Raw genomic sequence first — 27,410 nt, 5'->3', positions numbered from 1 at the left:
GAGTTTTCCATTTTAATTAAAACAATTAAAACTAAGTCCCCGATTTGATTTTGATACACATCGGTTGTATACTTCGTCTATAGTGTACTTCTTCTTATTGTCTTCATTTAAATTGATGTTTTACTTTAATTAATAATTTGATAACCTATAATTAAAACTACAATTACAGAAATAAAAATTCAGAATGATATCCTCAGTTCCCATCTTGAACAAAGTAAAAAGTAGAATAAAATACTGCAGTTAAACTAAGTTTACTCTAGTGCTCATTTCTTCAGGAAATGATATTATATCTCGTATCTTGCCCTTTATTACACAAAGAAATAAAATGAAAATCAGGTATTAGCATACAAGGCCATAATATATTTTTAATTTTTCTTCTTACAAGTTATGCTAATTATGCGTAGTAATTATACGGGACAATTGATGTCTATTATTAATTATACTTAATTACTTAAGCTAACATATAATCCCGCCTTCATGTTTACTGTTCTGTATACTGCTCATAGTCTTGCCAGATTTACTACGACTACATGCAGTGTTGCCAATCGTAGCGCATTACAAGTAGCGACTTTTCGTTGCCCTCGCGACAAAGCGGCGACGGACGAAAAATACGGAAAATGTAGCGACTTTTGAAAACCTATCTTAAAACTTCCAATTTTCCCCAAAGCTTGAAAGAAGTGAACAAATCGGGTTAGAAAACATGTATTTCTTTCTAAAGTGCTTACGGGATTGTCCTGTTTTCGAGAGCGCTGTATGTAGGAGGAGTTAATTACACAAGTGCCCATGCCTGCTCCAGCTGCTGACTTCATTCAGAATAGGAATTTCAATCGAGTCATAAGGTGCATTTTTTGTTAATGTAACTGGCAGCCAGGGTCTACAAGAAGCCATATAATCGACGACATAAGCGAAAGTTCTTTAGAGTTTGCTAATTTAAACCATAAATTATTTAAGAAAAAGGTAATTTTGAAATAATGCAAAGCACTATGTAAACACGTACGTGCGCAGGGTACAAGGACAAGAGATAATAAGGAATTCAAACTGCTATGTAAATTTGATATAACTTTATGAGTATTTTAGAGTTAATATACAATTTATGTTCAGGCTGAATTTAGACTCCCAATAAAATTCCTGTATACGTACCTGTACGGAAATTACCATATCTACCTATATGATTTATCTATCTATCTACCTGTCTACCTATATGATTTACATTTAAGGGTCTTCAGTGCAGCAAAATTAAACTGCCGCTAATTTTAGAGTTTTTCTGTATTATCTTCAAAACAAATAAAAATATTCGAAAAGCAAAAACATAGTGAACTAGACAATACTATTTTGAATATGATACCTTTATCACAATTCACGCATCTGCTTTTGGTATGCCGCTATTTACAGAACGAGCAAAAAAAGGTGCTAAATCTGTCTAGAGTTACAAATCGAAAGAAGATAGATGAGTTGTGATAACGGTATCACATGCAAAAACGTATTGTCTAGTTCACTACGTTTCTGGTTTTTGAATATTTTTATTTGTTTTGAGATATTACAGAAAAACTCTAAAATTAGCGATAGTTTAATTTTGCTGTAGTGAAGACCCTTAACTCCATGAAATAATTTTCTAAAAATGCACATGTATTTGAGAAACAAAGTACTAGTACTTGTTTTCAAGAAATGTGCTTCTTAAAATAAGATTTTGTGCTGACAAGTGTATTGATAACATGTTCGTAGCCATGTTTAGGAATTATCTTTAGGTGGGCTGCATTATGAGATATCTCTAATAAAAATCAAAGGTTCTACTTAGATTAAATCTAATAAATATTTTCCATCATAAAAATTTAATAAGTATTTCCTGACATAGAAATTTTAAAATCTTAGGGCCAATCCTAAAATTTCATTATATGTCATTGTTTACTAATAAAAGCCAATCCTAAAATGTCCTCATATGTCTTTGATTAGTAAGTGCTAGTCCTATAATGTCCTGATAAGCTCGTCGCCTTGTAATAAGGGGTCCCGGGTTCGATTCACGGTGGGAACACAGGTGGTTTGGATTTAACGTTAATCTATAAGACAACACATCATCATCACTATGCTGTCCTACAATATCCTGGTATCTCTTTGGTTACTAACAGCAAGATAAAATAACACGATGGTACAACCTAGTCACAGCAATAACTATAACACTTGTAAAAACAGAATCGAGACATTATATGCGAAACGCACGCGCGAAAGAAAAGCAAATGTTGCAAGAGAGTATTGATGTAAAAATTGTTTATTGGGGGTGTCGTCATCATGACAACCATTTTGGATTCTGCCATATTGGGTATCACTAATATTTTTAAATGGAAAGGGGAATGTGCGACTCATTAATTTAGATTCATTAATCATTATTTTTAAAAGAAAAAAGTGTTTAGAATTACAACTTGTTACACAGTGGTAATACAGAGCGGTAATAAGAACATTATAGTAAAAGAATGGTAAGCATTGACCGTGACTTTTACTTTAATAATATTAATTCCAATAAGACTGAAATTGTTTTTATTTTTAATTCATAAAATTTAGTGAAGCACTAGTAGGCCTATTATTTAATATGTGAAGTATTTTGCAGTTTTGTTAACATCGTTTTTCTTTTACCATTGAAGTTTATAATGTAGCGGAAAATAGTGAGATTTCAGTAAGGGTAGCGGAATGTGTGGAATTTCGATGGCACAGTAGCGACTTTTCGAGCAAGGGACCTGGCAACACTGACTACATGTTGCCAGGTCACATACATTATACATTCCCTTCTTGATAAAGTTTACTTTACATATGAGTTACATTATCCTTTGAGTAATCTTCCACAGGTGGCGGGCCCGGATTAGACCCACATAAACCTATTTTCAATGTTGCATTACTATTTATTTGATGTTACCGGTATTTTAATATACCTTACTTTGAATTACTCCTCTTTCTTTTCTGTAGTTAACTCTTAACTATTAATCACAAATAATATTTTCATGTTTTCTTTGCTCTTCACTAGATAGCCTATGTATTCATCTGTACTCTATTACTGAGCAAAATTAGTACCTTCCAACTGTTAAATGTTCAAAACTATGCACTAGTGAGAAATAACAAAAACAATGGATCTTTACCTTCACATGTTTCCAACCAGCATTACAAACAACATCCTGCTACAGTACTATGTAATTAATCTTTTAGAAGGAGGCTTGAGGCTGGAACCCCATATCAAATACATATCCCTGGAGCAACAACAATTACAAACACATGAAAATACTTCTTTCCTGTACTAGGTTCCCACTAAAATATGAACTTCTTTTAACAGGAAATGCACTATTACTTCCTTAGAAAGTGTTTCTTAAGGGAGAAGTTGCATTAATGCTTGCAAATTGACTTTAGGAGGGCTAAGTATAACTACAGCGTGTGTACATAAGGCATAAAAACTACAATGCATAAAACATACCAACTTGTGTTAGGTGTCCATTGAAAACCACGAGTATTATTTAACTGAGTCAGAGTCCAGCACTTGGTCCTAACTGCCAGTGAGGCGGTGCATCCGCGATGGTGGGTATTCGCATTAACAAGAATAGTGTAATAGTACATAGGCTACCTTGTGTATGGCACACATTTACGATACTACTATGATCACTTTCTATACTGGCTTCACATAACATTGCACTTCATTATGTCTTTCTTACGGAGTACTGCGTGGTAAAGAGCATACTTTCCATTTCGTAGTTCTAACTTATTATACATGTAAGAGGTAAGATCCAGATATAATTTGATTACTTGATTACTCCAATATTCTTGCATGACAAAGCTTTTAGGTGTAATCATAAGTGACGATCTTTCATGGTCTGCTCATATCTTCACTTTAAACAAGAAACTAAGTAGCGTGTGTTTTGCTTTATACAAACTTCAAGGTATTGTGTCACGAGAAGCACTTCTTAGCTTTTACTATGCCAAGTTTAATTCATTAATTAACTTCGTCATAATACACTGGGGATCTGCTGAAAATAGTTTAAGCACTTTTCGATTGCAAAAGAAAGCGATTAGAATAATTTTTGGATTACCCACAAAATCGACATGTAAAAAGGTTTTCATAGAAGCAAGCAAACATTTTGACACTCCCCAGCTTATACATCTATAAATCTATTCTTTTTACTGTGAAAAACAAGCATCTTTTTATCTTTAACAAAAATGTTCATTGCCATAATACAAGGCAAGATAGTGACATATTTGTAATGCATCAAAAATATGCAAATATAAGCAAAACCGTTTACATGAATTATGTCAGATTGTATAATAAACTTCCTCTGTACTTGAAAAATATGACCAATGTTTTCCATTCTTGGTAAGACGTTATATAATCTACTCGCTGAAAAGTGTTATTATACCATTAATTAATATTTAAACGATTCATTAAGTGAAGAGTTGGTAACAGATACTCGTGAGTACATGCCTGGTGTGGTACAAACAGTTACCTAATTACGTTGTAAATTGTCATGTTTTTATACTTCATACAGGGGTGCCCATCCCCCCCAAAGCTGATGGCGCACTCCCCCCCAAAAAACTAATAATCTCTTCCCTCCTCAAAACTCAAGTCCTCTAAAAACAATTGCCCAGTGTAGCAGTAGTTTTTATAGTACTAGTAATTGTTATTTTTGTTGTTGTTTTTATTTCCTGTAGTAGTATTATAGAATGCTTGTAGTAATAGTAGGGGCAGTAGTAATTATAAAAATGGCATTACTTTTATTAGTAGTCTTGGTAGTGTACAATACTAAATATGTTCTATAAGGATATTGAAGGGTATAAAAACTTCCACACACTGTGTATGGCACAGGTATTCTTTTTTTACAATTAGTAGTATTATTTTTTTCTTTACAAAATATTGATATAATTCCCTTGTACATGAAAAGTAAGATACAAGTTACAAGTTATTGAGTTTGATACCAAAAGAAAATGTTATCCTCGAAATTAGCCTACAAAAAGAAGTGATATCCAACAAAAAACATTCCTGTAAAAGAGCCAAGTACGAGTGGCCTTAAAAAGAATTGAAATCACAAAAATAGGCGCCAAGTTCTGGTGGACAACAGTTACAAACACTCACTGGCTCACTTCAAATTTAGATTTGAAACTTGGCTGTTGTCTGTATGGTTACCACTAGCTCACAATTATGTCAAACTACTTTATAATTTTCAACAGACAACATAGGCAAGTTTCAAATCTAAATTTGAAAGTTATTCCTTGAGTGTTTGTAAGTGTTGTTCATCAGAACTTGGCGCCATCCTTTCATATAGCAACTTGCGCCGTACTTCATTCATAGAGTTTCTAAGCAGGGGGTAGGGGGATTCATTTTCGAGATTTTAAAAAAAATCGCATCGTGTTCCAATGTTATTCTGACGACAGCAAAATTACTTATTCGACATTAGAGTAAAATTCTTCCCTAATTTTTTTATAACCCCTTATTTTTTTCTCGATGGCACAACTTGCGCCATTCATCCCTCCTGTGGGCGGCCCTTCTCTCTTAAAACGAACCAACCTCTCCTTTCATACGGCTACTTGCGCGGTACTTCATTCATCGAGTACCGAGTATGAGGTACGGGGGTTCACCCCGGAAAATTTTTGAAAATTAGCTTCTCAAAATCGTGTTTTAATGCTATTCCGACAGTAAAATTGCTAGTTCGAAAGTAGAGTAAAATCCCCCCCAAAATTTTTCTCAATGGCGCAGCTTGCGCCATTCTTCCCCCCTGTGGGCGGCCCTGACTTCATATATCCTATTATGTGGTTTTGTATTTTAGAAAGATGCATGATGTATACCTCTGGTACTTGACAATATAGTATGTTTTTTTTTTCTGACAACTGTAATGCTTACATGAGAATTTCTCATGCTTTGTAAGCTAATGAAGCAGGCAAATAAATGAAATGAAATATTGTAAAATCAAGTAACATACGGTATTTCTTAACAAATTTTTGCCCCAATAAAATGGAATAGCACCCTAAATTTTGCCCCATTTCACATTTGGTTCTGATGCAACTTTCCCCTTAGTTTCCGCTCTACATTTCTGTATTTTCCTCCATTACAGCAGCATACACGTCCTAAGTTAATTAATAAGACAGTGGGTTTGAAACACTGCAATATTGTGCTTTATTGCTTGTTTACCTAAAATCGCATCAAAACATGAACTCATATAATCCTGAATTTAACTTTGTTTTTCTCCCTACTTAATCACTCTACACTGATGATCTTTATTACATTTTTTTATTACCCTTATGTTCACATTTCGTCTGATTCTGTTCATTTCTCCGTAAATTTTGTATTTCGGGGCCGCCATCTGCAGCAGTTAACCCTAGTCTTTACTTACATCCTTGATCACTCTTAATTTTTCTGAATTACATATACCAGATATAGATATAGATTTAGGGTACAGAATAATAAAATAAATGCCTTGTATTTCAAACTAGAACTAGACGGAAACAATGAAGCAGATATCGAGTTCAAAGGCGGAAGTGACATCACAAAGGAAGGCGATATCGGAGCAATCATGCTTCCTGCAGGTTTAAAGAGAGCTTGTGGACCACCAGCGCGAGTCCAGGGGTCGCTTATATACAAGAATGGAGAGCAAGTGAAAGACGGTGAGCGAAGGTATGTTGTTTCATAAGCTATAAGGCATGTTTCAGTAGTGTGAACTAGACCTGTGATTCTCAATGTGGCGGAGGCGTTCTGGTTTACAAAGGGAGAGCTGGAATAAAAAGGGGCGATTGGGGAAGATAGACTTTTTAGAAGAACATTTGGGATCTCATGACGTGTTAGATTTTTTCTTATCTTTGGATGAAGGTCATTATGCATTTTATAAATTAACAAAAGTATGGACGTTTTTTAAAACAAATAATAATGTAAGTTTTTCAAGGATACTTTTAAGCATTGAAGCCATTTTCTGGTTTGTAGATTGCTTCGTCCAAGTCTTACGAGAGTTAGACTCGAAAATGTTGAAAACCACCGAACTAGTCGACGAAACAATACCCAACATCAAATGTAAAAATAACATGTAATATCAAATTATCGTCAAATGGAAAATTAGTTTGATAGTTTGAATTTTAATGTCTTTTTTCAACATTGAGGCACATGAGACATGAAGCTGAGCTTAATGAACTATATGAGTTCACACTGGCGTCTCTGGCATGTAAAATTTTGGGGGGACATCAAAGAAATTAATTTAAATGGTACTTCCTAGTCCAACCTGTTTATTATCTTCGATTCCATTCTTACCCTTCTGCTTACCTTCACGGATCCCCTGAGGTATATCAAGAACTCTGTTATAATCGTTTCACAGCCTGAATATTATATTCCAAATAAAAATATTATTATTTATATGTTATTCTATCGTTAGTAAATAATTAAATTAGAATAAATATTGAATGTTTTGTACTTCAAAATATTGGGAGGACGTGTCCCCCTCGTACCCCCCCCCTCGCCAGAGACGCGCGTGTGAGTTCACACCGGAGATGGAATCCTGATCTTCCCTACCAACAAAAATTAACTACTTAGCCACAAGCTGGCTCTTGTAGGTTATCAGTGATTTGATACTTGAAATTATCCTGGATAGTAAACTAACCTTGAATTCTAGGTATGATTTCTTGATTTAATAGGACGCAGATAATTTGAAATTTTACATGACACAAGTTAAACTAAAAGAAACAAAATAACTGAAAACAAAACTTGAAAGTCATGTCAATTCGAATGTAATTGTGAACACTGCATATTTACTTAATATATTAGGGACTCAAGTAAACATATTTTAAAGAAAATCCTATTTCTGATTATATTACATTCTTATCATACGTATATTAACAACATACTACAAAAAAGTATCAATATATATATATATATATATATATATATATATATATATATATCCAGAAATAAATGTAACAGAAATATATTGATATACCCAACGTAACTGTTAGACACTTCTTACTATTTAGTGCATAGAACTGGAATGTTCTACTCAATTTACGTTTATCTTAATTTTAATGTTAATTATTAATAAGAAATCTGGCTGATAACTTACGTTTTTAATAATTAATAGATAAAGACTGATATTTCTATACACAGATGCATACGTGCCGACTTTTAATGTTTTTCAGTGGACGTTCGGCTTCAGCACTTATAAAATAAATTACAGCGATTCGTATTCAAAGTTTCTTTTAACAGATCCAATAGACCAGTGGTTTCCAAACTGGAAGAGGGGAGGGGGCTCCTTCTAAGAGACGTAAAAGACCATAAAGAGGTTAAAGGGTTCCAAAATAAAATAAACTGTGAAATTATTTTTAAACTGCAAAAGCGTCTTTATTATTATTATTATTATTATTATTATTATTATTATTATTATTATTATTATTATTATTATTATTATTATTATTATTATTAACCATGATTACCTACATTTTGTATTAAACAAGATTCAAACCAAATATCGAGATTCTTTTATTTCAAATGTTCAACAATATTGTTCAAGGAAAAGACAGAAAAATATTAAAATAATGATGACAGTCAAATCAAACTTATTAAACATTTAAGAAAATTTTGCCTGAAAAATGACTCAACTGACTTGTAATTTGTATTAATTCAATTTATAAGAACGCTCTTTTACAGTTTTTGAAACAATGGCATCAAACTTCAATTTATTTAAAGAAATAATTATACAAAATTACACGATCTTGTGAATATTGATTATTTTTATTGTTATGTAATATTATTTTACATTAGATAGCATAATTTTTTTAACGGCATAAAAAAGTAATTTCGAAATTAATTCCAACGTAAGAATGCATTGGTTGCTGGGGACCAATTAAAAATTTCTAATAGGTGTTTGAATCCCTTGTACCTACGTTGTCACCGCACATGTACAGATATATCTTGATTTTAGCAATCTCCATGAAGGTTTTTACTCAAGACATAGATTTCGCTCTCAAGGAAATAAAATAACATCATTAATGATTTTAGGAAACTTTAACACATCACTGTCTCCTCTAATTGTAGTTACTTTGTTGTGTGAGTTTGCTGGATCACTCGTAAATTTGATGGAAAGATTTCTTTACAATAGATACCAATATGTTGTGCTTCAAAATCCTGAATAAAATCCAATTTGACTACATGTAGAGTACTCCCCAGAGTCGTTACTTGAGTCCTATGCTCTTTATTCTTTGTATTATTGACATCCTTGGAACTGTAAATTACTCGTGCATAATTTAGTGCGCAGGTGATTAAAATAATGTAAGATAATTTCTTCACATGATGACTATTTACAATTGCAACAAAATCTCAAAAAATATAACTCACTGGCGAAGCGGAGAATGTTAAATATTGTTCGTCTACACAGTACTTCAAAATGTCTCTTAAGGATCATTCAAGTCCTTAAATACAACGAAAAATAAATCTGGGTCCGGAAGAACTGTTTGCAGTGCAAAGTGAAGCTTTGCACAGGTCCGGGTTGGCCCTCTCCAGGCCCATCTTCCCATGTCCTTCAAAATACAATATTAAATATTTTAACTAACATTACTCGAAATGAAATGTACTTGAAAACCCCATTTTAAATATTGTGCTTCTCTAATTCGTCGAAATATCTCTTTAAATTTGAGAACTTGGAGTTATATTGAAAGCTCTGTTTTGAGTCCAGTTCTTTACTGTGCATAATCTGAATTATCTTTTTATCTATTATAATTTAAAATTTAAACATGGGTAGGAACAAACTGAAAATATGGAAATTATATGTTGTCTCATTTATATAATTCTTCGAATATGTCTTCTTTTAGGATCTAAATCTTTCACTTTCTAAATATTTTAGGATCTACGGACAAACAATAGCATTATTACATGAAATCCTGTAGTTACAAATACTCCATAAACATGACCATCAAACTCATATCAAGATTTTTCAAATTTATAAATTTATCGCGAAGTTCTAAGAAAAACTTTTACACAAGTATTCAGCATAAAAAAGGGAACAACATATTCTTATTTTCATGCTTATCTTAAAGTCTTTCTAACAATGTGGAGAGATACAGCAATATTGCATTATAAATGGTTTCAGAGACAGTCTTAATCTTTCCATATTAGTAAAATAATTACAATAACCTTTTTAAAAATCTGTTACGATATTGTTATATACTGTAAGTGTTCTTCTGTTCACATCCAAAATATACATTTTAGTTCACATCAAATTAATTTACTGACGCAGTTCATTGTGTTCACTACGTTTATGAATGCATGTTAAAGACATGAGCTGTAATGTTCAATTCAAATGTCCACCTTTCAATAGATTTCTCTTTAATTAAACATATAAATTGTATTACAAAAGAGAAAGTATATAAAAATTAGACTTCATTTGGCTCAATTTTTGAGTTAATAAGTTATGACTGAAGTTATACTTTAGTAAGTTGGAGAAGACAAAATTCAATAACCATCTTCTAAACATAAATAGGTTTAGAATAGAGTTTAATGTATTACTAGGTTATTATTTAGCATAAAGTAATAATATAGTATAAGAGGTTTCAGCTTCTCTTCCCGCTGAAACTGTGGAGACTGTGGCGCCGCCATTCAAAGAAGTTGCGTACTACGAACTACTAAAAACAAAAACGAATCAAATCATTCAGAGCGTGTGAGTCTGATAGAATTAGCCAATGATACACTTAGCTACTGCCAGTAGCAGACGATGCAGTTAGTTACAACTCTAGTCGGTAGTGTCGCAGTCACGTTTGTTGCATTGTGGGAACGATTTGAGTTTCCATTAGGAATATAGGGAGTGGGTCATCAGGGTAATCAATGTTATGCAGCTTGCCTAGTGCAGTATAAGAAAAATTTTAATTATAGAAATACATTTAAACGTATTTTATCACAATTAATATTCTGGTATTACTGACGAGTCATTTTTCCTGAACTAAGATGTTTTCATGTGCTACGGTCTCTCAGTATCCCCTTTGATTTGACGTAACAATTATCGTCTTTAACACTATCTACTACAATATCTACTATAATTTTATTTTTTATTTTTCCACGCCGTCTATTGGGTTCAGAATGCAGTTTCTTCTCAAACAGCATGTTAACCGGTCTCTTTAGTATTATCTATGTTTAATTTTTGAAGCAAATATAGATGTAAAACAGAATTATGAATTTGGAAATTGTTTCAAGACTTTCTCCAAAGTTTCAATTCGAACATTCTACTTTTTTTCTTTTTCTTTCTTTTTTTTACAATTGTAACAAAACAATTTACGGTAAAATAAGCTCGGAGTATTCTCACAAAAATGTTTTATGTATAATATGTACTAAACCATACGAAGAACATGTGTGTGAGTAAATCTACGCTATTGGAATCTTCAGACCACTGCATATGAACTTTAGTTATCACTGTTTTTCTCAGTCTTCTTTCTTTTTTGTTCAGCTTCCCAGATGGGACCGAAGTGACATTTAATTGTATTGCAAGCATCACTGGAGATAAAACAACATGGAAAATTATTTGTGAAGATGGAAGTTGGGTTGGACGGTCACTCAATTGTGGTAAGTAAAAATAAATTACAGTAATAAGTAAAGTAAACAGCATCTACAACCGGCCACTAATGTTTTGCTTTATTTATGAAAACATTTTTTAAAAAAAATATATTAATTTAGATAGATTGCACACAAGTCATTAACTACCAAAGAACATTGAAATTTTGATGAACAGCAGAACTTCTGAATCTTACTGTGCTGAAAAATGGAAATACTTAACTAATTGGATTTTTTCTGATTAAGCTATTCAATTTAAAATTATACATTACCATTTTTATAAAGAATATGGTAGTGAGAAATTACGTACCACCTTCTCCTAGATTAAGAAAATTATTGTGTATATATGTACATCAATAGCATCATATATTATTAGTTACAATTTCAAACAAAACATAATATGATAAAAACATAAAAATAGTATACTGTAGCCATGCACAAGAAAGCAAGCATCATACTTAATCATTGATATTATATACAGTTAAAAAGAGTGAATAATGAATCACATACTACAAGTAAGATATGTTACTTTATTGATGTTTAGCAGGGTTATAATATACAAAGTTATTTACTCTTAAGTTATATAAACATTACCGTATCTAAGACAGAAGACCAGGATTTATCAAATATATTTTTTAAAAGTTTAAAGTTTTTTAACAAGAGGAAAGCAATACCTTTAATGTAAAAATCAAAGGAATTCATTATTTTCTACGTATACTTGTCACTTTAATCTTTATTTGTTTTACGCGCTTTTCCCTTATACGTAAACTATGAGGAAGTTCGTACATAATATATTTTAAAGTTATATTTGTGTTTACGTTACGTAGTGGTTTTCAAACATAAAGGGTAACATACAAATTTCTTAATACTCCTATTAAGAAAAATGCAATAATAATAATAATAATATCAATATGTTTTATTTTTCTTTAACTCTCTTTTTCCATGGTGTGATGCCTACTAGCAGAAGGTGAGGATCTGTTAGAAATTGGAGGTTCGAGAAATCGTTCTTGTATATTTAGAAACACAGAACCAAATCTTGTGTCATTTTATAACGATCAACAAATAACAGAAGAAGTTGTGGAATTCCCACCAGGCACTACATTAGTAAGTAATGTATTTTTAAAAATAATATATATATATATATATAACAGCAGGGTATATTTAAATGCAAAATAATATAATAATAATTGCACTGTAATGTAAGATTTACTTTTCATAATTATATGTATTCATTCTCTTCACAAATAATGAATTTTACCTTCTTAATCTTATACCTTATAGACTAAATTCACTTCCAAAGGTATTTAAATATTTATTGAAATTTGGATTTTGATTAGTTTCCATAAACATGTATGTTAAAATGTTCATTAGTAGAATATCTTGGAAGTATTAAGCAAGAAATTTTTTTGATGGAAAATATCATAGTAACCACATTAAACTATACCACTACTTACAGTTGTTAAAATAATTCATCGTTACAAGTAATAACGTAACTCATGATTTCTCAAAATAAACTGTATTTATGAATCTCTCTCTCTCTTTCGTAATCTCTCTTACTTTCTGTTTCTGTCTATGTCCTTCTGTATCCAAATGGATACGGTAAAGTATATATTTTGTGTGCGTGTCGCGGGCTCAATTCGTTGTGCGGGGCATAAAATCTTGTATGGAAAGTGGAGTAATGCTTCGTTTCGGACATACTTTAAGCAGTAGAGCCTTGGTCTTAAAAATAATTTATTGGAGTTTTGCGTCACTGTAATGGTGATATCAAGTAGAACCAATCAATTCTATACCTACCTGGAGCTTCTCGAGGCTATATGATTAGCGTACGGGACTTAGGAAGAGAGATTCAGGTTCGATTCCCGGTTAGAGCTCATGTAGTTCGTTTCCCACACTGAGTTGGGTCTACTTTTGATATAGCTTTGGCACTGAAAGGAACGGTAAACTCTGATTCAACAACTAAGAATGTATATCTATCTGATAAACATGTATAGATAGTCGAAACTTTTCGTTCTTTATTGAATAAAAATAAAATGTTAACGCTAGGCTAAAGGAGTCGGATTGTAAATGCAATTGAATGATCATGAAAGAATTTGTGAAATAAAAATCATGGAAGGAAACTAATGACATGATGTCACACCTTGGAATGCAATATGAATCTATATGTATAAATACTGAATGATTAAAAAAAAACTATCAATACAAATGAGTACAAGTAATGTTGATGAAAAGAAAACAAATATTATGAATGTAAAATGAGTCAAACTACTGTATTCAAGAGAAGTGAAAGAAGGTAATTGGAAGAAAAAGCGTTATTGCATAAACCTAGACTAGTTTTTTTTTTTTTTTTTCGTATATTCCTAATAATACAACAGTTTTAAAAAGATTAGAATCATTACATAGGAGCGCACAGTCAATGGAAACAATTAGCATTCCTGTAAGAACAACGTGCAACAAGGTATTAGAGATATTATGCGTAGTTTTGCTTCTCCCAAATGCTAATTGTGTAACATCTCTTGATATCATCCATGCATCTTGCAAGTACACAAAACGATTTATGTTCCTCCTTTATTTTCACATATGGGCACCCTTACGCGTTGATTGTACCATATATTGGGATGTAAGGAATGATGAGGAATCTCGAATTTCTAGTCGGTTCTGAACAAGTTAGTTTCAGTATAACCTCACCATGTATCGTAGGATAGAAGACCTGTATCCTGGGTAGACACCCGTATAGCTATTGCGTCTAGAAGTTCTAAAAGTTTTATTCAGTGAAAGAAGAAAAAACAATTGAATGATGGCAAAAATAAGTTTTTTTTAACATTACTGTAGTGTAAGGTATATTTCAGAATTGCACCTAACAAAATATATCATTGAATATAATAATCGTTTAAAAAGATAAATTAGAAATATTAGGAAACAATAAATTACTCTAATAATTGAAATTCTATTTGCAGGTATCCAGATGTGTAGACATAGGAAAATATGCTATGATTGGTTCTAAACGACGAAGGTGCAGTGGAGGTGAATGGGATGGCCAGAAACCAGTTTGTTTTGGGCTTAACCAAGAAAACGATTATGCCTGTGAGTACAAGCTATTTTAGACACTAAAAACTTCAATTATTTTAATATACAAGACTTCAAATATACACATGATTATCAAAATAATGGTATTTCTCATATGATAATATCAAAGCAATGAAAACTCACAGGTCCCTAAAGTACGAAGAGGTTTATAAAAGTAAGAGTATCTCTTCTCATAGAGATCTACTCTACTCTATCTACTATCTATTATGAGACTAAAGATTCTCAGAATTATTCCAAATTTACAAGAAGTTTACGGTTAGAAAAACATAAATCTTTGAAAAGAGTGTTGACTTGAAGAGAAATCTCAGCAATTAAGGAAGTAAATGCTGAACAAGAAGCACCAACTCGTGCTACTTTCCGCATAGTGAACCATTTAGAGGTGGCGAGTTAATGAAGGACTGCATGATTGCAGCAGCAGAAGAAATGTGCTCGAAAAGATAATTTATTTAAAAGCATCAGTTAGTCAGCAAACACTGTGGTTCATAAGGTATATGATATTGGAGAAAATATATTAACTCAGTCGTCGGACAAAAATCGAAACTTAGAGTGCTTCTCTTTGACCCTGGATGAGTCAACAAATGTTTCAGATACTGCTCAGGTGTTACTTTTTATTCGAGAAATGGATAAAAATTATGAAGTACAGTAGCTCTCCTCTTTTGACATTTTTATAATTGTTGGTAGATTTCGAATCTAGCAGAGGAGAGCAAATCGAGAAACAGCTATCAATTTTGGTTGAAATGATTTAACAAAATCTAATGGCCGAATTCGGCCAATAGCTGCAGAAAATCGATTACCAAGTCGAATAATTGAAAACAGGGCTTTAGCTAGAACAGAATAGGCAACGATTCGTATTCTGAAATTCGAAAGATTGAAACAAACGTATTATAAGAGTTACACCGCTTCTAACTCTTCCTATAACACATTACTATATTATCACATTTTTTATTGTAATAATACAGTTGTTTCACTCTTGGACTGATTTTTCGTGGATCAACCTGTATTTTACATGTGAAGACCTGTCTATCTCAGACGTATCTATTTTATTATTTACATGATATTCAGTAACTTTCAGCTAATTTGAAGCTTCGCATTGTATAGAATTCTCCATGATCGAGTCTGACTTTATATTTTACAAGGTTTTCTGTTAGTTTCAAATTCTGCAACTTTAATTTCTCACACTTTCATAATAACTTACTAGAACTCTTTACAGATATGTAATCCCGATGTCTATACGATATTTAAAGATAATTTTCACTATGATTTATTATTTTACTATAAAATCAAACGTTATTAATTGTTCTCTCTACTAACTACCTATATACATCCTATTCCGATATGAAACCAAAACCGCTCTGAGGTTTGTATGTACGGTATAACATCCAGTAGATTGTGAATTATTTTTTATATTGTAAAACACGATAAACATCCAGAACTACTCGAATGTGAAAACATGACATAAAGTTAAATAATAAATGTAAAGAAGCTTTTAAAACAATGCTTTTTGAAAATGTACAAAAAGGAGACTTTTTTGGTAGGGTAAAGAGATGAAATGGGACTAACGTAAGACTATAGAAGCATTAGAGACATTGGAGGAGCATTAGATTGATTTTAATAGGTTATAGCAAAACTACTTAAAGTGCCAAATGCTTTTATAGTCTTAGTCCCATTTCTTCATTTTGCTCAAAAAAATATATATTTGTTTGTGCAATTTATAAAAGCGTTGTTCCTTTTACAATAAAACAATCATTATTACATTAAATATTTTCTTCAAAATACAATTTTCGAAAATCTTTGCCTCTTGTTTTTCTCTGAAAGTTAGTAATCAAAATTTTAGAGTTATAAGGCAACCAATAGCGTACGCAAGGTGGGAGTTAAGATCTTGAACTCCTCTTGAGCAAATTATGTAAAGATAAACATTTACCATATTAAAATATCTGAACAAACACCTGAAATGATCTGAACTTGGAGACTTGATCTATCCTTCTTTTTAATGAAATTCTGTGTATACTTCGTTACAACAGAAAGAACTAAGCTTTCATAGATAGTTACTTTCAATTTATTGGATGTTAGTACCAGTGATACGTTTAGAACCAAGTGAAAACATGCATTTCAAGCACTAGTTTTATTTCTTATTTCCTAGATGACTGTTTTTGTTTGTTATCAGTAGCTTCCATTATTCTCCTTTTGTACGTTAATTATCTCTCCATGAAAACGATTTGGGCTTATCATAATACACAGTACTTTGCCGTAGCATGTTCACTTACATTTATTTATAATTGAAATAATCTAATCCGTGTATAAATGTTCTGTTATTGGGAAATAGTAGTAGCAATAAAATTGATTTGGAATGTATTATTAATCTCTTCACAGTAGAGAAGCCCCCGACAATCCTCTTTCGGCATCAACTCGGACCAATAGCTCAAAGTAATGATGGAAAACTTATCGTTTATCCCGGAACAATTCTGCATATGGAATGCCTTTGGATACGTCGGTTTGGGACACCAAAATGGGTAGTAAGCCATGATTACAGGTAATATTTTTTTCCCTCATACATAAAAATGGAATTCTTGTCTTAGCACTCAGCAACTCACCTTCATTGCATTGTTCTTGTACTTTAAGTTATTTTATTTGTATTCTTATTTTAACTCCAGTGAGAGTTCATCCGGTCTACACAGATTTCTCCTTCCATTGGCGCTGACTATATGGAGGCAAAAGGCATGTGCCTCCAAGGAATTTGTCTGTACAGCTTGACACCAAGGAACTTGACACACTTATGAACCATGCAGCACTTAGGCTTTAGGCCTTATTGGACCGTCATATTACATTTACACACATAGGCGTGCCGTGCGTGTGCAGGCATAAACTGGTCATACTGTTTACGTTGGTGGAATTTGGAAATTTGGTGGTATTCTTCCATACATTTTATGCAGTTTGAAATATTTGTTTTATGCAATAGTTTTCGCGGAACGGGGTAGCCAGGATCCAACAAGATATTATGAAAAAATAATCATTTATCATATTACGATATGTGTAGAAAAATCCTTGAAACGATAACGTGGGTGCTTCCAACCCTCCTTTAGTGAAATTCTGCGTACGCCACTGGTCTCATGTTCACAATATTAAATTCTAATGACAATAATTACTTATGTTTTTCTGTAGTGACCGAAAACTGTTTTGATAATAAGTGCCTATAGTATCTGCTTTTTCTTCTTTCTTTCTTCTATCTACAATTTTTATGTTTGTTAAATTATGACACGCTTTTCATTCCAATTCAGTTCCAAAGAATATTACTTTCTAAATTTTGTTGAACATGCGTTTCGAATGACTGTTAGAATTACCGATACTTTCAAATAATGGTTGGTTAAAAGGGTTTCCTTATAGCTATATGACATCATGACACCATGACTATATGACATATTAGTGTGCGTGCTCCCCTTCTTTACGGGAGAACCGAGTTAGATTCCAAGTGGAAGCTTATGTGGTTCCGATCATACGTTAAGCTGTAGGTTCATATCTTATCTTAAGGCTGAAAGGGAGGCTCAATTGGAAACTAAACCAAGTGTATAAATACAAAACTCTGGTAGGAACATATAAGGATAGTATCCTCCATAATTTTCATATTACTGAATCACATTTCACTTATTGAATTAGGTAATTGATGAAACAATGTACTTTTAGAAATGCTAGCCTCGCTAAGTTAAATTACAAGTTGTTCTTTCCAGAAAGTATCCTGAAGGATGGACCACTGATCCAGGGCGTGATTCGCAGCTAGAGTATAGGCTAAGCATCTACCACGCAAACAGAGATGATTCAGGAACTTTCACGTGTTATACACCAACCAGACACACACACGGTGTTGAAATTGTTGTCAAAGGTAAGCTGCAAATAAATGTAGATCTAAAGTAGAGTTTTGAATTTGTGTAATTTTAAACTTTACCGACTTGTGCCCTCAATTTGTATCAAACCTTCAGAACCATATCCTAGTTTAACACACTCTGGAAAAGAAAAAAATAGTGTGATTCAATATTATAGTACAATAAAAAAAACTGTTGGAGTCACACCCTAAAAAAACGAATCGGAAGTCTTCATTGAAAGACTCATATGTTATCTCATGCTATTACATTCAGTTATTAAAATAATAATATTGGATCACTTAATAACATTTACTCAATAACAACGTTAATATGTTTAATAGTATAAACCAAAATTGTGTGTTGCATACAAAACTTTTAATATATCGTAACTATAAAGTTATCTAATCAAAGCAAGCAAATCTAATTTGTAAAATTTCAAATGCTTCTCAATAGGCAAGAAACTGATAGTAATACAGTGAAACCTGTCTTTAGCGGAATCGAGCGGGACTTGCAAAAATTTCCGTTAAAGTCAGGTTTCCGCTTAGTGGAGGTAGACCTTTCCCTTTTTTTTTTTAAAAAAAAATACATGCTTATAAAGGGGCATACTGAGAAAATATATTGCTGTACGTACATTGTTCGATTACAGTGCTTCTTTCTTCTACGAATAAATACACAAAAAAATAAAAATGAATACAAAATATACTATGCACACGTTTTCTTTATTTTTCTGATAGCCAAGGAGGGTTTTCTGTGTACATTGCTGCTTGGCTGCTTGACTTTCCGCATACACTTTAGCCTGAGAAATTATACTAAGTGAATCAGAATCATTTTTCCGTAAGGCAAATTTTTGCAGTTCCTTTAAACTTCTGAGAGCATCTTGATATGTATTTATTCTACACTCTTCTTCGAACTCGGTATCGTATTCCTCTTCTTCCTCTATCTCGTTTTCTTCTTTCCGACATTCCGTATGATTCTTGATTAAGTTGCGGGGATTAAGGACAATTTGTAGGGGTGAATATGAGTAGTGGTTGGGGGAAGGTCTACACTGTCTAGAAATATTTAACAAAAGAACGAACATTTTATCGCAGACAGTATAATGTATATGTCTTACAAAATGTCTAAACATCTTCTAAACGCTGTAGTCCGGAACTCAGAATTTTCCGTTAAATGTTTATTTTTCTTTCCGTTGTCCGCGTAACACAGTTTCCGCTTAATAAAGGGACTTTTTACACGTTTTGTTCTCCAAAATTCATGGGACCGTGAAAAATTTCCGTTTAAGACAGTTTTCCGTTTAATAAAGGGTCCGATGAAGACAGGTTTTACTGTATAAGATTACTGTAACTGAGCTTACTAGCGTTGGCTTGTTCTTTAGAAAATTATTATTTTTCTACAGAAGTATAATATTTATTTAAGATTTAAGGGTATCCGATAACATTTAATAAGATATATACTGTGTATATAATAAAGTGCATATTTTCTACTTGTGAAAGAATCTATGTGTGGTAAGAAGAAATATATTATTCCCTGTAAATTTCCTGTAAATTTAAGTTGTATTGCTCTATACCTCTTTTTTATTTATTTTTTAATCCAATGAAGCCTTTTGTTTTAATTAAACGGAAAAAGATTTCTTATATCACTTATATCATTATTAACACTGTTATTTTTGTTTCAGTTGTATGGGGGCGCGGTGCCTCAGTGGTAGAGCGTTCACCTCCGGTGCTTGGGGTCCCTAGTTCGATCCCAGCTCGCGCCGTATGGACTTTGTGGTGGACAAACACCGTGCTCGTGGGTTTCCTCGGGATTCTCCCGTTTCCTCCCACTTTCTTCATTCCACCATTTCATTCATTTCTCATCATCACCGTCTCCTTTAGCCTAACCGACATAACCGTGGGACGTAAAACTGAAAGATTTCATTTCATTTTCGTTTCAGCTGTGCACTGCCCTCTGTTACCAGAACGTCGAGGCCTTCACGTCAATACACGCAACACTAAAATGAACTCGAAAGTTATATTTTCTTGTCAAAATGGAAACTCTTTGATTGGAGCTCCAGAGATAACTTGTCTTCCGTCTGGAAACTGGAGTGCTCCTGTTCCTATTTGTGAAAGTAAGTAATTTGATAGTAATTACACCATCGCACGTGGAATTCACGTGTGTACCGGTACTGTACAAGAAAAATTATTTTAATTTCCTCTAGTTTTAAATTCTATTAATAAACAAAAACTTAATTTAACGTTTTTTCACTATGCATGTGCTGTTAGTTTCTGTTTACAATAAACACAAAAACTAAAAGCGAAACAAATTTATGCAAGTTTCTTTCCTTATTTAGGAATCTTAGTTACTGAGTGAACAAAGTAAAAAAGCGTTAAGTGTGTCAGCTCCATCTCTTCAAATCCTCTGTGGATTACCCAAACTACACAAAATAACATACCAATCACACAGCTTATTTCAGACAAGACAATACCTGACATACAAATTAGCTAAATGTACATTAACGGGATATTAATTCCAATACAAAAAATTTAGTGTAAGTTAATAATACTATAGTTACCGTATACAAGAAAGATTTGTTTACTGATAGCAATTAATAACATTAGAATGACATTAATATACTGTGGACATGTATTCCTCCATACCGGTAAATTTAGCCAACAACACTCATATTTGGTTAAAATAAAAATAAGTTCAGTGATTTAGAAATAACGTATACAAAATTACAAAAATTTTAAGTGTGTGACTCACAAAAAAAAAAAAAAAAAAAAAGGTTCCAGTTATTTCCACCACCATTATCATCATCATAGGTATTCTGTCCAGTGATGAAAATTTTCCGGAAAATTTTGAAACGGAGAATTTTCCGATTCATAAAAATATACAACCTAGGTACACTTATTCCTACATCGTTGTTTAGCTGTGATGTGAGGTGGGAAATTTTCTTCTATATTTTTCCGGAAAATTTTCCGTTCTAAACAAACACCAGTGATCAAATAACAATGCCTCAGTAATCATAAAATTGATTGAATTCATGTATAGAAATGTTAAAAAGTGAAAGTTCGTTTAAAGAATCTGAAAATTTTCATGGCTCAGACAATTTTCAGTATTATGTAGGAACAAGTGAAACAATTTTTCATGAATCGAAAAATTGTCTGCCCTGTATGGAAAAATTGAAAAACTTTTCATTAGTCGGATAACTTTTATGTTTAAGTAAAAAGTAAAACAACTTTTTGTGAATCGGAAAGTTTTATTGCTCTGTAGAAACAAGTGAAAGGAATTTTCATAGATCGGAAAATTTTCATTACGATGTAGAAACAAGTGGAAAAACTTTTCATAAGCCGAACAGTTTTGGGTATTATGTATCGTGATGTTAGGTGGAAAAATTTCCACTATATTTAACTGCACATTGAGCTCTAACATTCAATTCCTGTAGAGAAAAGGACAGCAACAAATTATAATTTTCCAATTAGCTTTCGGGAACCAGAAATTTTTTTAATATTTCTAGTTGGGAAGTAAAAATTTACACAGTGTTTCTCTCTCTCTCTCTCTCTCTCTCTCTCTCTCTCTCTCTCTCTGTGTGTGTGTGTGTGTGTGTGTGTGTGTGTGTGTGTGTGTGTGTGTGTGTGTGTGTGTGTGTGTGTGTGTGTGTGTATGTATGTGTATGTGTGTGTGTGTGTGTGTGTGTGTATGTATGTGTATGTGTGTATGTGTGTATGTGTGTATGTGTGTAAAGTACAGGGAACATACATCGAGTTCGTAGAGAACAAATATCCCATTCCAATATTTAAAATGTAACAAAAAATCAAAAGAAACCTTTGTAAATTTATCAGTTATTTCAAAAACAGAAAATTCTACTATTTCTTCACATATAGGTTGCCTATGTAATGAAATAACTACACAAAAGTTCCTTATGAAGATTATTTTTGTAACAGAAAATAATAAGAAATGCTTTGATTTTATTGTGTTTAACACTCGTAAATCATAATTTCAATATTGAAATTTTGTATAATCAACATCTTAGAGCAGATATTTATATTGTAAAACTACCATTATTATGTATAAAAATGTATTAGAAATAATGACGATTCGATAGAACAAGTACACATAAAAAAAGAAATATGTTTTTTATTTTGTAAATTAAAATGAAATAACTTGTTGCTTTTAGAACGCAGCGCTAATAGTGTAGCTTTTTACGTTTCTTTTATTATTTTATTGGGAGAACAACTACACAAATCAGCTTCCTTATTAGTTATATTTTACTTTCTCTTCTGAATGAATACAAATACTGACCTGCCAATAAAGGCAGAATACCTATGATGATGACTTCTGAATGAATATATAAATAAATAAATGTTTATTTCCAGAAAATGGTCAGTATTTGTTTTCATGAAGTACTTAAACTCGAATTTTGGGTAGTCAAAAATTGACAATAGGCACTTTATATTATCTCTACTTATTTATAAATGTTGCAGTATGTAAATCTAGAAAAGCAGTAAAGCTATGAGAAACCTTTGTCGTACGCGTATTAAACTGACGAAATATAATTTTGTGAGATCAAAGTTGGTTTCTGAGGGAAGAACGCATTGAAGTTTTTGTAACATTTTTGAAGAAATGAAGAATCGTTAGATTTTCACTTCATGAAACTTTTTAAGACAATATTTATTACCCATAAATCTTACGGCTAAACAAAGGTAGGAATAAGTGGAGTATGTTTTTATGAATCGGAAAATATTCATATTTTTTAATAAATTTAAGTTTTAAATAATAGAAGGGAATATTTGTATTCTACGAACTCGATATATGTTCTCTGCACTTTACACAAACACACACACACACACACAGAGAGAGAGAGAGAGAGAGAGAGAGAAAGAGAGAAAGAGAGAGAGAGTTGAATTGAGTTGATTTTAACGTCCCTATCAGCAGCTAGGATATATGAGATGGGACCAAATGATTAACGTGAAATACGAACTACATGAGCTCCCGCCGGGAATCGAAGCCAGGTCTCGCATGCCAAAGCCGCGTATGCTAACCGCTTAGCAACGAAGGAGCTCGCAGAGAAAGAGAGAGAAACACTGTGTAAATTTTTATTTCTCAACTTGAAATATTAGAAAACTTTCCGGTTCCTGAAAGCTAATTGGAAAATTATAATTTGTTGCTGACTAACTTTCCTCTACAGAAATTCAATTTTGTAGCTCAATGTGCAGTTAAATATAGTGGAAAATTTTCCACCTAACATCACTATACATAATATCCAAAATTGTCCAGCTTATGAAAAGTTTTTCCACTTGTTTCTACAAAGCAATAAAACTTTCCGATTCACAAAAAGTTTATACCTTTTGCTTCAAAATGACGAAAATTTTCCGACTCATAAGAAGTTCTTCAATTTTTCCATAGAAGAGAGAAAATATTTCGATCCATGAAAAATTGTTTCACTTATTCGTACATAGTACTGAAAATTATCTGAGCCATGAAAATTTTCAGATTATTTAAACGATCTTTAACTTTTTAACATTTCTATACATGAATTCAATCAATTGTGTGATTACTGAGGAATTGTTGCTTGATTACTGATACTTCTTTTAGGACTGAAAATTTTGCGGAAAAATATAGCGGAAAATTTTCCGAAATGGACTTCTCTCATTTGAAGTTCCTTCTTAGCGAATGGTTATACTTGCTTCTATATCAGAGCAAAAAAGGTAAGTGATAGAGAGAAGTGATTTTCTTATATAATTCATTGTTTCATGGAATAGAATTTATTTCCTCTCTCAAACATATGTTCGAACCGGAACTGGTACATGCAACCTCTTCTAGTTTCAATATTGGAGCAAAAATGGTAAGAGATAATAGGAAATATTTTATTTAATGTTGATTCAGTGTCTCAAAAATACGTTATACTGTTATTTTCCTATAGAAAACAGAAGCAGTAAATTTAACGAATTCTGGTTTCAATTTTTATCCTCATAGTTAAAAAGTCTATTTGTTTTATATTCCGAAACGAAACATATTTGTTCTTAGGTTACCCTGGTCAAAATTTAATGTGAATTTCTCTACAAAAATTTCGCATGCTTCAAAAACAATCCTCCTTCCAATTTGGAGGAAAATTCAATCAACGAATTGACGGTCTCGTCGTGCGGAGTCTATTGTCATTTTTACTCTTCAGCTACGTATAGTAATGAACTGTTACGGATTCAACTTCTTGACATCTCCATACCTACAATATATATATTTTCGATATGTATACGATCTCTCTCTCTTTTTTTTTAATTTTTATTTATTTATTTATTTATTTATTTATTTATTTATTTATTTATTTATTTATTTATTTATTTTTTTTTTTTTTTTTTTTACAAACTTAACATACAATTCCAACATTTACTCCATCTTAATGCATAATAGGTTTACAAAGCAGTGGCGTCTATCGGGTGAAATGTCAGTGTGATAAAGTATATATAGGTCAAACAGAAAGGAACATTTGTACTAGAATAACTGAGCGCGTTCGTACCTCGAAATCTCGGAATTCGCAACAGTTATCCGGTCTAGCAATGCGTCTTAGAGGTTATAACCATCATATCATGTTTAATCGAAAAAGCAAAAACAGCAACGGAACGAAAAATTAAAGAATCATATTATATTCACAAAGAAAGGCCCACACTTAACCTGGATAGAGGAGAAATAAATATTATTTGGAGTAATCTTTTCACTACATACTTTCACCATTTGGAAAGCAAGAACAGAAAACAGTGAACAGCAGTGTACAATGTCAGTGAGTTTCTATTCCCATGTGTTTTAATGTTTGACAGAAGATTTGTTTTTTACATACCCTAACCTTTTAACCATTTTTTAACCATCCTTCATGTTTTTTATGCTTTTCGAAGTCTACCACAGGCTGATGAAGGAAGTTGCATCTTCCGAAAACGCTACCTGTTGTATGTAGAAGAAAATTCTGCTATATATTTTTTGCGGTGAGTAATAGCCTTTCCGCTATTTCTCATTGCATAATAGGTTATCGTTTACAGTAGAAAAGGGCAGTAAAAAAAGAATAAATAACTTATATTTAACAATCTACAGAGACAACAACAAGTTCGCTGCCAAAGTATACCCTAAAGCTACATTTAACACTCAGTACCTCCATACAAGTTGTACACACTACTCCTAACTGAAATCCAATACTTGGATGCACATATTTAAATGAGCAATAATTTTAACATCCAAATAAATAAATAAATAAATAAATAAAAAATTAAAAGGTAGAAGTTGAATGCATTGTACATTTCAGACTAGAACCTGGTATGATATCCTTAGCATTGAAATGGGTTTCTCAGATCAAAAGAATAATGTATCAAAAGAATTTATGGAAAAGTATAATATCAGTACTACAAAATAGAATAAGTATTCTAATTTTTCTAATCGTTACAAACACTTAGTACAGAGTGCTTTTTACACTTACCGTACTTTAGTTCTAATATATATTTTGAAAACAAAATTGCAGCTTACAAAAGCTATTACACGGAGAAGTATACTGTAGAGTTTGGAGCTATACGAGGCCATTTGCAAATGCAGGAAATTGCATAGAAATGACAAAGAGGAACTGAAATGAGAGGGAATCATAAATAAAAATACAGCAATTTCAGGATTAGTAAATAGTTCATATTATGGAACCAACATGTTATTCAAAGAGTACAAGGTAATTCAAATTGAAAGAAAGAAGAACTGTCTTTGAAGCATGCCAAATTTTTGAAGAGAAATCCACATTAAATTTTGACCAGGGTAACCTAAACACAAATGTCTTTCGTTTCAGAATATAAAACTAACGTGTAAGATGGATTTTCTAACTATAAGGATGAAAATTGAAACTGGAAATCGTTAAATTTACCGCTTTTGGTTTCGATAGTAAGATAAGAGTGGAAGTATAACATATTCTTGAGACACTGAATGCACATTAAATAAAACATTTCCGGTTATCTCTTACCGTTTTTGCTCCAATATTGAAACTAGAAGAGGTTATATCTACCAATTCCAGTTCGAATGTATGGTTGAGAACGGAGATAGACTCTATTCCTTGAAACGATGAATTCTATCAGAAAATCATTTCTCACTATCACTTACTTTTTTTATGCTGATGAAATCTTTATAACACTATTATCACAAACATGTAGAAGTTTAATGCAACAGAAATATTTAATTTTCAAAAGGACAACCATACTTACTTCAAGATAAGACTGGTCAGTAACTAAGGACTCAATTAATCACAGGAAAAAAAAATAGTAGTGACATCACCTAACTTGGAGGGGAAATTAATCACTTGGCGGGCAAATAAAGCGAAAGAAGATGCACGAAAATTTCTTCAAAATTATCCGTTCAAGTCATCTGATGTATTCAAATATCTATTCTAGGAAGTCCTCTCAAAGGTGACTGGTCTTGCTTACCTTGTCGCCGGTTTGAAGAAAATATTCATAAGTGAAATTTACGGCATGTGTGGTTGAAACAAAATGACAGAGTTAAGCAAGAAAGAAAGAAAGAAAAAAAAAAAACAGTAGCTTTCCCAAATAGACCCAAGTTTTCTTCCAGACTATGTGCAAACTATTTAATTTTATCTATTTATTTGCCTACTTTACCGATATTTGAGAGTTTCGAAAACGTTTAACTGTAATTATTTACACGTGCATAACTTACCGATAATCAGAAAAGTTATACGTTATATTCTTGCATGCAATCGCCAGCGAAGTGCATATCTTCCACTATACTTTAATCTATAATTTCAGAACAGCAAAGCTGATTTGAAATTTGTGGCTTTCAGTAGTTACAGAAAATTAATCATCTTTCCGTCAAAGAAAGATATTCTTAAATTGTTTTTGTATAACAGTCAAAGAATCAGTATAGTATAAGAAAACAAGATTCATTGCTAATACGTGGAAAAACTTCTTTAAGAGTGATTTCTGAAGTGATTCCAT

The 27,410-nt window shown here is 32.2% G+C and overlaps 1 protein-coding gene across 5 annotated transcripts in view; it reads left to right on the top strand.

Annotated features, from left to right (window-relative positions):
* Positions 1-27,410, top strand: part of Hasp (Hig-anchoring scaffold protein) — an 819,228-nt gene that overhangs the window by 777,849 nt on the left and 13,969 nt on the right. For 4 of the 5 annotated variants that reach the window (XM_081743356.1, XM_081743348.1, XM_081743323.1 and 1 more), the window contains 7 exons: positions 6,454-6,634; positions 11,430-11,545; positions 12,495-12,637; positions 14,488-14,614; positions 16,988-17,147; positions 18,340-18,491; positions 20,402-20,575. In XM_081743356.1, coding sequence (XP_081599482.1) covers positions 6,454-6,634; positions 11,430-11,545; positions 12,495-12,637; positions 14,488-14,614; positions 16,988-17,147; positions 18,340-18,491; positions 20,402-20,575 — 1,053 coding nt within the window. The remainder of the gene's footprint in view (positions 1-6,453; positions 6,635-11,429; positions 11,546-12,494; positions 12,638-14,487; positions 14,615-16,987; positions 17,148-18,339; positions 18,492-20,401; positions 20,576-27,410) is intronic. The other variant, XM_081743332.1, reaches the window with a different exon arrangement.

Source organism: Thermobia domestica, chromosome 2 (genome assembly GCF_964235325.1).
Source record: "Thermobia domestica chromosome 2, izTheDome1.hap1.1, whole genome shotgun sequence".
Classification (NCBI taxonomy): Eukaryota; Metazoa; Arthropoda; class Insecta; order Zygentoma; family Lepismatidae; genus Thermobia; species Thermobia domestica.
Note: the sequence above shows the minus strand (reverse complement) of the source record. Positions and strands in the feature narration are given on the sequence as shown.